The sequence below is a fragment of the Engraulis encrasicolus genome, chromosome 12 (assembly GCF_034702125.1).
Source record: "Engraulis encrasicolus isolate BLACKSEA-1 chromosome 12, IST_EnEncr_1.0, whole genome shotgun sequence".
NCBI classification, from domain to species: Eukaryota; Metazoa; Chordata; class Actinopteri; order Clupeiformes; family Engraulidae; genus Engraulis; species Engraulis encrasicolus.
This window is the reverse complement of record NC_085868.1, coordinates 24,622,276-24,632,625: the sequence shown is the minus strand read 5'-3', so window position 1 is coordinate 24,632,625 and position 10,350 is coordinate 24,622,276. Positions and strand designations below refer to the sequence as shown.

The window sequence follows — 10,350 nt, the reverse complement described above, 5'->3', positions numbered from 1 at the left end:
CAGCTAAAAAGCTTCTTGGGAAATTTGAAGTTCCATCCCTTTTGTTCTATGGTGGACACTGTGAAGGTCTGTGTATCTTCAACTGTGGCTCCCCCTAGAGTTCAGTTAAACAACTAACTATAAATGCATAATCATGGTAGGCCTACTACAGTATGCTGTGTTATGCTAGCAATGCAAGACATGTCAGTCTAACATGTCTTAATTAGACTCATTGGGAGGTTTATTATTCTGCACAACTTCACATCTAGCGAAAACTTACCCAAGTACCCAAGTTGTGTTGGAAGAAAAAAAGGGAACTTGTGATTCATTTTGAATGCGGCACTCCTTTGTGTGTGTCTTGTTGTCAGAGCTTAAAACATAGATCTTCAGTGCAAAGGGCCACAATGGCTTCTCTGACCATGTCAGGGATAGTCAGTGCAATTTAAATTCTGTTTTGTAGATTGCAGACAGGCCTGAAAAATACTCCTTCACTTTTCAACCAAAACACAACTCCAACATCTGAGCCTTTTTTCATTATTGAAATCCTCCCTCATGAAATTGCTGCCAGTCATATGCGTCTGTACAGCAGAACGCTTTTGTTGTTTGTTCTTTATACAGAATAAATAACTTTTCTCTCAAAATCTCTTTCACATATGTATTTAGTCATGCTAGTATGTAATTTTGATGTGTGCCATATGTCTGTCATATGTATGTCTTGCTATAGAGTTCATACTCTACAAAAACACTCAACATATGGGAAATGTAGCCTATGTCGTTACTGTACAGTAACAGAGGAATAGAGGTTCACATATAACTGCAGTGTATATAGATGCATAAATAAATCATCTCTCTCTCTCTCTCTCTCTCTCTCTCTCTCTCTCTCTCTCTCTCTCTCTCTCTCTCTCTCTCTCTCTCTCTCTCTCTCTCTCTCTCTCTCTCTCTCTCTCTCTCTCACTGTCTCTCCATCCCTCTGCTCTCAACCACCCCCTGCTGTGTGTGTGTGTGTGTGTGTGTGTGTGTGTGTGTGTGTGTGTGTGTGTGTGTGTGTGTGTGTGTGTGTGTGTGTGTGTGTGTGTGTGTGTGTGTGTGTGTGTGTGTGTGTGTGTGTGTGTGTGTGTGTGCGCGCGAGCATGTGTGTGTGTCTGTGTGTGTAATGCCACATATTGAGTCTGACAGGGAGAGTGTGAGCGCCGGGTCTTGAAGAGAGAAGAGACTGGAGAGAGATGGTGAGTCTGCACTGGTCCCACATATTCTTATAGGATTATCACATCCATGCTGATCTTGTAACTCTCCTCTCCTCTTGTAACCCTTCCTCTTCTCTTTTCTTTTCTTCTCTTCTCTTTTCTTTTCTTTGTGTTTCAGTATGGTTTCATCAACACCTGCTTGAAATCTCTTGTCATAGACAAATTTGGCGAAGAAGCATGGGAGAAGCTAAGGTACATTCCAGAAATTTTCAAATTCAGTTCAGTAACCAAAAGCGTTCTTTTTTTCTTTTTTTTAAAGTCACTGTACATGATAACTCTTTATGACATTTTATGACATTTTATGATGTGTGCCTCTGGGGTTTTTTTTTCAGCGTCTTGAATATGTGAGATGGGTTAGTGTCAGTAGTAGTGTTGTAACCGGTTTTATGATGTTGCATCTATTTGCTCTGGAGTTGCGTGTGTAAATTTTGGTCCTGTGTGTGTGTGTGTGTGTGTGTGTGTGTGAGTGTGTGTGTGTGTGTGTGTGTGTGTGTGTGTGTGTGTGTGTGTGTGTGTGTGTGTGTGTGTGTGTGTGTGTGTGTGTGTGTGTGTGTGTGTGTGTGTGTGTGTGATGGTTGGCGGTTTCGATTGTTGAAGTACTTTCTGTTTTTTTCGTGTGTGTAACCGGTCGGACCACCGTACTTCCCTCCTGCCCAGGAAACTGGCCGAGGTCCAGGACACCTTTATGACTTATGAGATTTACGATGACGTCCTGACCCTGAGGCTCGTCCAGGAGGCTTGCTCCATGCTGGGTGAGGAAAGAACCTTTTCGCGTCGCCCCCTCTCCCCTCTGCCTGTCTCCACCCACACCGTAATGTGCCCCGGGCTTGTAAAAATGGGGTTATTGTGGCAATAACTGGACACAGGACACAGGAGTATGAGGCTCGTTGCGGTGTGTTTTGTGACGACTGTGAAATTGTTTATGGGGCCACTGGTCTGGGGCTGGCAGGCTGTGATGCTGTCACATTTATCCTTGGGAGAGACAGAGACGACAGGCCGTGCGTGCGTGCGTGTGTGCGTGTGTGCGTGCGTGTGTGCGTGTGTGCGTGCGTGCGTGCGTGCGTGCGTGTGTGTGTGCGTGTGCGTGTGTCTGTGTCTTCGTCTGTGTGTTTGTGTGTGGAAGTTGAGGTGTTGGGCACAGGTGCTAACGATGTCTCGGTTGGCCGTCCCTCACCTCTCCTCTCCTTGGGAGCACTGCAGGTGTTTGTGTTGTGGTGGTGGCCACTGGGTACCTCCGCAGCTACTAGGCATGGTAAAGGTACACTATGACACACAGGTAGGCTACACCTATGGTAGCACGCCTTCATGGCTCCCTGCTCACAGGAGTAGCACAGAGATACTCTACAATTGGATAAAGAATGCATCATTAGGTGTTTTTTTTCATTCTGATGAAAATATGCCAGTTGAATGAAATGTCACATTTAGAAGAAAATATTTTTTATTTTTTTGTCTTGGGATGGGATGAAGTGTTGCTGGTCTAGGATTGGTCTGAAATACTTCAGTGGCCAGTGATATTAAAAATATATATATTTGTTAAAAGCTGTACATTGTGTTATGGAAAGGCCACCATACGATATCTTACGATATGGCTGGGTTGGACTTCCCTTTGCCTTGTAAGGATCTGGCCATGGATCCTCACGTCATTCCCCAGAAAGTTGAAGGTACTCAGCAATGGTTACACCTCTCCCCCCACAGGGGTTGTTGTGGTGGCCATTGGGTAAGCTCCACTCAGACCTGTCACCAACAGGCAGGCAAACTAGGCAATTGCCTAGGGCCCCCACGTGAAAAGGGGCCCCATGGTAAGGACTGGTTATGTAGCCTATATTCAAATGATAGCAATGGCAACTTTGTGAGTGAGGCGAAACCTCCCTAAATTCAATGACCGAAAAGTGCAATGATACTGCCATCAAAATCTCTCTCTCGAGGGAAACCCTCCCCATTAGTCATAAAAGTAGAGAAGGGCCCCAAGTCTCTTTTTACCCAGGGCCCCGAAATACCTTGAAACAGGCCTGCCTCCACTACTGGGCTGGTGAAGGTGTGACATTCTTAACAGCCCCTGATGGGACACTGATGCACAGGTGTGGAAATGCTGCCTTCTCCTGATTTTAATTTGATCAATGCAGGGGTCTTACTAAACAAAGGGTTTTTTTTATATACCTTTTAGACCCAAATGGCTAATGATGAAGTTGAGAGTTTTGTCTGAAGCACTTTTTGAGCAGTGGCATGGCAACTATATAGCTTAAAGGCTTAAATCTTGACCCTCTGGAGGTGAATCGTCTAATTTAATTGCCAAATTTTGAGGATTTCAATATAAAGCTGTATAATCGAGCAGTCAAATTAAAGCACAATTCCTATTTTTTTTCCTACCTTTTTTCTTTTGGGGACTTTTTTGAGTACAAAACCTTTCATTTTAAATGTAAGACTATATGACAATATATATAATGTCATCATCTTATAATATACTCTGTATGTCTATTTCTGTTTTGTGGGTTAATGATGAAGGTACTCCATGTAATCCCGGATGGCCAATGAGGACACTGAGCTTGTTGTCATGTGATGAGAATATTTGACTATAATAATAATTTTGAATATATTATTATATTATATATAAATACAATTTTGACTATATTATTCCAGATCCATTTACAGCAAAGCATTCCCTCTTACAGTAAGGAGCTCTATTTTTGAACAATGCCTGGACATGTTGACTTTATGATGTCAGGTGACTGTCACTGGGACGTGTGCCACCGTATTGTAACGTGACTCATTTTAAGATCCATTTCATGATCCATTTATGGTTGTATGTGGTTATGTTTGGACATGTTTAAAAATTCCTTCTGATTTGATTTAACACCACATGCAGACTCATGAGCCCCATTACCAATGCCTTTTGACCGAATTACCCGAATGGAATAGGCATCAAATTGCCAATTTCAGTGACAATTTCTAAGATGCTAAACAAACAAAAAAATGTGCCAAAGACCTGTCATGCACAACATGACTTGAACATTTTTCTTATTTCCATCAACTTTTTTCATATTTTCCTCATAAATATAGGCTATAAGACATTATCTACCATACAGTACGGTTGGCTGTGTTAGTTTAACAGGGATAAGGGCCAAGAATATGAGTGCTAAATTCAACTCTCTACATTTTGAATTAACACTACAAATTTTTCTGTGTACTTTTCCACCTTGTAATACGATGATTTCGGAGGTCATGAATGAATGAATGAATGAATGAATGAATGAATGAATGAATGAATGAATGAATGAATGAATGAATGAATGAACTACAATATGTCTTTACATATGCTATCTACTGCCATTTGCTGTCCTCAGAGGTAATATAATACAGAGGTAAATAGGACTATAAACAATATGAATGAATGAATGAATGAATGAATGAATGAATGAATGAATGAATGAATGAATGAATGAATGAATGAATGAATACCTTTGATGCTCTCTTTTCCAAAAATCCATGACATGTCTATGCACATATCTGCTGTCATTTACTGCCATCCTGTACAGACGTGTCCTCGGAGGTGGTCTTGAAGCTGTTTGGCGAGTACTTCTTCAGCTTCTGCAAGATGTCAGGCTATGATTCAATGCTGCGCACCCTTGGAGGTAATCTGGTGGAGTTCATCGAAAACCTGGATGCTCTCCACAGCTACCTGGCCCTCTCCTATCAGGCAAGTCTCTAACAGAAATGCTGTTGAAAATTGCTATTAATAAAACACCATATACTGTACATTATTGATTCTTTGTTATAACACATTTTTGGAGATCAGTAACACAGGTAACACTTTGCTATCTTTCTCAGTAAATCTACATGTAATACAAACAAATACTCAGACCCACCTCACTCACTCACTCTCTCACACACTCTCACACACACACACACACACACACACACACACACACACACACACACACACACACACACACACACACACACACACACACACAACACACACACACACACACACACACACACACTACACACACACACACACACACACACACACACACAGAGAGAGAGAGAGAGAGAGAGAGAGAGAGAGAGAGAGAGAGAGAGAGAGAGAGAGAGAGAGAGAGAGAGAGAGAGAGAGAGAGAGAGAGAGAGAGAGAGAGAGAGAGAAACTACACATTCATAGTGGAAGAAGGTTGCACTCTTTTCCTGGTGCTCTGTGTCTGTGTTGTTCCCTATCATGTGTCAACTAGAGCACATGCCAGACGATGTCATCTGTGCTGCACTGCCTCGTTGCAGGAGATGAATGCACCTTCCTTTCGAGTTGAGAAAATGAATGACTCCAGAATGCTCCTCCATTACTACTCTGACCGCAAAGGCCTGTACCATATAGTGCCTGGTGAGAAACAGCGATCGATCACACTCCCCTCTCTTCACCAGATGGTAGACTGCTTTTTAGTAATGCTAGCCTACATACTGTAAAGACTTCAGATTTAAAAAGCACTTCAGTGCCTTTTCAGAGATGTCAAGTGATTCATTTTTAAATAGAATATTTAAAACATATGTTTAATTTATATACTGTATTTATGTGTGTTATCAAGTACAGTAAATTAAGCTAAACCAACAATAGGATTCACTAACATTATGGAAATGCAGCTCAGTAGAGATGTACACATACTGTTGATAGTTCAACAATTGAACCCTTCAAATATTGTTTGCCTTGCCCTTTGTTGACCTCCACAGCTAGAAGCTGTAGCTAAAGACCTCAATCACAGTAGGGTCGACATTTCAGCAATATAAACACAGTAGGCCTATGCAATTAAAATGACAGTTGCCATACATTCTATCAGATATTGATATGGAATTAAGCTAAGGTTTTACATGTTTTTGATAGAACTTTCAATGGCAAATGCTTTAAGGCACACCAAGCAACTAATGAGAGAGCAGCATTACATTCCAGTGTCATGAACTGTTTTCTTTTGTCCTTTGTTGACATCCGCGCGCAGGCATTATCGAAGCTGTAGCCAAAGACTTCTTCGACAGCGAGGTGGACATGACGGTGTTGAACCAGTGCGAAGAAGACGAGCGGACTGGGAAGAAGGAGCACGTGGTCTTCCTTGTAGTCCAGAGGCCGAACCAGACAGGGCGATCTAACCAGAAGAGAGCCCAGCTCAGCGATAGAGAAGTCAAAGTCCAGGATGAGGTCGAGAAGAAGGTCAATGTGTGTTTCTTTTGGCCAAATTCCTTCCAATTGGAGATGGGAACTCAAAGGTCATGAGGTCAATTTGCGGGAGAACAGAGTTGATTAGGTGTTCCCAACTCATTGTTCACCACTCGCTTCCTACCGTTTGCTGTGTTTGTGGAGACAGAGCTTTACTGGTTCAGAACAAAAGTGTTTGTAGGTATATACAGTAAACAATGTGAAGCTCATTATTGGGGCTTGTGATTGGATGTTGATTTGTTAACCTTCTAATTCTCAGATTTTTTTTACACAATCATGCTGTCATCGTAACATTACATTATCTTGAGATAAAAAAAAACTGTAATTTTATTTGTAGGTTACAGCAAAGAAGCAGACACATCTCAAAATGCTTTCTGCTGCATCTACTTCTGTTGCTCCTACACAAAATTAATATTAAAGTGAGCCCTTTTGTAAAAAAAAGATACGCTGGAGCAAAACGTTGGCTACAGAAAAATACATATTCTGTATGCAGTACTTAAAATGCAGTGTTTTGCAATGTTAATTCAACAATTCTGAGTCAATTTTAACACTCAGTGTTTGCCTAATGCTGAACTGTTTTTACTGCATGTAACAGTAAATATGCATAACCATGGCAACCAGTTCTTCTGAAACAGGAAGTGGAGGAAACCATGAGGCGGCTGAAGGACAGATACAGCAACCTTCCTACCTGTCCAAGGAGAAGAGCACCTTGGGATACAGTCAGGAGCATTGTTCGATTCGGCCAAGGTTATTAGTTGCCTGCCTGCCTGCCTGCTTGTGTGTTTGTGTCCATATCTTTCTGAAGTAATAGCTCTACCCAAAATATATTTATCGGCAAAAGAACAATATGCATATTGCACTTCCTTGTGTCGGCTTTCCACTAAAGTAATCATGCTATATTAATTCCACAGCATGTCTATTGTACTAGGCCTATTGCTTTAGTAGGTTTTACATTTATGGTTAGATACACTTTCCTCCGTTGGATACAGTTGTGGTGTAATGTAGCCTACCATGGCTCTTTCCATTCTGTGTCTGTTCAGAGAAAACATGTTGGTGTTTTCATAGTCGTGGCTCCAGGGAAAGTGACCAATAATGTCTAGCCTATAAAATGCAGCAGGATGAATTCATTTTGTTATTTTACAATTCACTTACAGTGCAGTGTGTCTTGTGGAAGATGGTCGTGATAGTGGGGTAAGGGTTAGTATTGTTGGGGGGGAGGTTGAGTAGGGCTAGTAGCGGGTCGGTGTGGTCACAATACTACTGGTGGATTTTACTTTCATTTTGTTTCGTTTACTTAGAAGTTTGTCCTTCATAGACAAGTCTTAAAAGCAGTGTTACAACAACTCCAATGCTGTGTTTGAAATATAAGTACTTCTCCTGCCTGTTGCTGTTTTTAGGAAACCTTGTCTGTGAATTTAATCCACAATACCCGGACAAGCTATGGATTGAGGAGAAGGCCTTCTGCAATGCCTTTCCTTTTCACATCGTCTTTGACAAGGATGTAAGATACTGAGGAGGCTTATTTCCTGCTGCTTTTTTCTTAAATGCTGTTTTTGACATGAAGAAAAGGGATCGCCTTGAGCAGGGGTTACTTCTGGATAGCTGGTACACTGACTTTACAAATGGGTCATTGAATTTCAAATTCTCTCCATTCAATCTTCTTTAAAACCTTTACATAACAGATGAGATTGGAGTCACATTAAACCAAATCAATCATGAGATGGTTTAAATGGCCATTTTGAGTCTCTCCACTTACCACTGAATGAATTTGTCTGGTAAAAGAATTGTTGTCCTTGTGGTCTAAATGAGATCCATAAAGTCTTACAGAAAAGTGTACAGAGGCCCATTCATCTAAACATTAATATACTTTGTACACACAAAGTATCTTCCATCAGAATGTCGATCAATTATTAATGCAATTCAACTCGGCTTGCATAAAAAAAAAGCTCAGACATAGCCTCGTTTTATAGTGAAGCAAAATGACTCAGTGGAAGAGTTTTTTGAGGGCCTTATGTGGCACTAGGCACAAAGTGTGATAGGTAACTAAGGTAAAATAAATGTCACAAAATGTTCTCCCGTGTGCTGTATGTATGTACGTAGCTGCGCGTGAAGCAGACTGGCGTCAACATCCAGAAGTTCGTGCCCGGCCTTCAGACGATGGACATCCGCCTAGACCAGTACTTCAGCATTGTCCACCCCCAGGTCACCTTCACCATAGACAGCATCAAGAAGTTCATCAACAGCCAGTTTGTGCTGAAGACGAGGCAGGAGATGCTGCCACAGTGGGCCCAGCAGCAGGCCATGCTGAAGCTCAGAGGTAAACACAGGACACAGATATCATTAGGTAGCCCCTTAAAGGAGAACTTCAGTCAATTTCAACATGCAGTTGTAATGATCACACTACCCTGGACTTTTCAGTACCTGAGATTTTTTTCCTCTGTCTTCGACCTTTTCTGAGATCCTAGTCATTGTAATGGGGGCAGGTGTTTGTTAACATTAAAAAAAAACATCTTGATTTATTCCCTTAAACATCCAAAAGGTTATGCAACATCAGCAGACAACTAGCAAACAGTGATACCTTTTGGGAAAATGTTTGGAGTAGGATTTTTTAAAATGTAAACAAAAGCTGCCCCCATTAGAATAGCTCAGATCTCGGAAATGCGGCATGTCAAGGTTAGCGTGAGCAATACAACAGCATATTGAAATTGGCTGAAGTGGTCCTTTAATGCAGCCGTGCCTCCAGTGGCATGCTATAATAGCCATTGAAAAGTTAACTACCATAGTACTACAATACTATGACGTAACACAAGGCCTTCAGTAATGCACTACGACTTTGTCATTGCCATTCTGGTAACAGCAAATTTATAACGCTGTGTCTTAACGGGTTTAGAGAGGTAGTAGTTAAAGGGATACTGTGGTGTAAAATGACAATTGGAACATTAATATGACATAGGAAGTCAATTCGAGCTGAAGATGCGCCAGGACATGCTTCTACCATGGACCCAACAGCAGGTCATGCTGAAGGTCAGAGGCACAGGACATGGAGATCATTAGTTAAAAGAGGAGAAGCAGTAACCTGGTTCTCACGCAATGGTTGTTGCCAACCATCTGGAACATTGTCACTCGCTTAGCTCTGGAAAGGCATAGGTGTGTTCAAAACAGCTCGAACCTGATTGGAGAATTCGCGTGGCTTTTTTTGAATCACATACTACTTCAACCACTGACTTGTATATACCCCGCCCCGCGATCTCACCCCGCGATTCTGATTGGACAGGCTGTGAAATATCTGATTCCGTTCGGGCTTGTCTAAGATTTCCAGACCCTCATGCGAGCTCACGAAGTTTAACGAAGATGCACAAAGCACGAAGGGTCTGCGTGAGAGCCAGGCTAGAGAAGTAGTGTAAAGTGTGTAAAGTTGTAAAATGAAAATTTGAACATTAAATGACATGGCTGGCAAGTCCGTTAGTGCTGAAGACGTGGTAGGAGATGCTTCTACCATGGGCCCAACAGCAGCTTATACTTAAAGTGTTTATGAAACGAAAACAAAATAAAGGAATTTGACCATTTCCAGGACAGATTCTGAAAGTTCTAAGCCTTGTGAATAAAATGGGATATTTTCTGGGTGATATTTTGTCCTAAAAGTCATGTTAAAACGTTCCCAAAAAGTGTTTTTTTGGTGACATGCAAATTTTATGCAAATGATATGCGTGACATAGAAGGGGTGAGTTCACCTCATTCCACCTTGTTCAGATCAATGGCGGCTAGTACCAAAACAAAGCGCAGTGTCAAGCAGTGTGTTGCTGGATGGCCGAACGGTGCCAGCTGCAAAAATGGCTACTTGACAGAAGGAATATCTTTGCACAAGTTCCCTTCTGTGAAGAATGATGGAACTGTGGCCGACAAGGAGAAGGCTAAATCAAGCTAGGGCTCTGT

At 41.7% G+C, this 10,350-nt stretch overlaps 1 protein-coding gene across 1 annotated transcript in view; it reads left to right on the top strand.

Moving 5' to 3' along the window:
- Positions 1-383: 383 nt before the first annotated feature.
- The window catches only part of gucy1b2 (guanylate cyclase 1, soluble, beta 2), a 22,128-nt gene continuing 12,161 nt past the window's right edge, over positions 384-10,350 (top strand). Inside the window, exons 1-9 of the mRNA XM_063211864.1 lie at positions 384-410; positions 1,342-1,415; positions 1,881-1,975; positions 4,757-4,917; positions 5,496-5,595; positions 6,203-6,399; positions 7,053-7,164; positions 7,815-7,918; positions 8,518-8,734. Coding sequence (XP_063067934.1) covers positions 384-410; positions 1,342-1,415; positions 1,881-1,975; positions 4,757-4,917; positions 5,496-5,595; positions 6,203-6,399; positions 7,053-7,164; positions 7,815-7,918; positions 8,518-8,734 — 1,087 coding nt within the window. The remainder of the gene's footprint in view (positions 411-1,341; positions 1,416-1,880; positions 1,976-4,756; positions 4,918-5,495; positions 5,596-6,202; positions 6,400-7,052; positions 7,165-7,814; positions 7,919-8,517; positions 8,735-10,350) is intronic.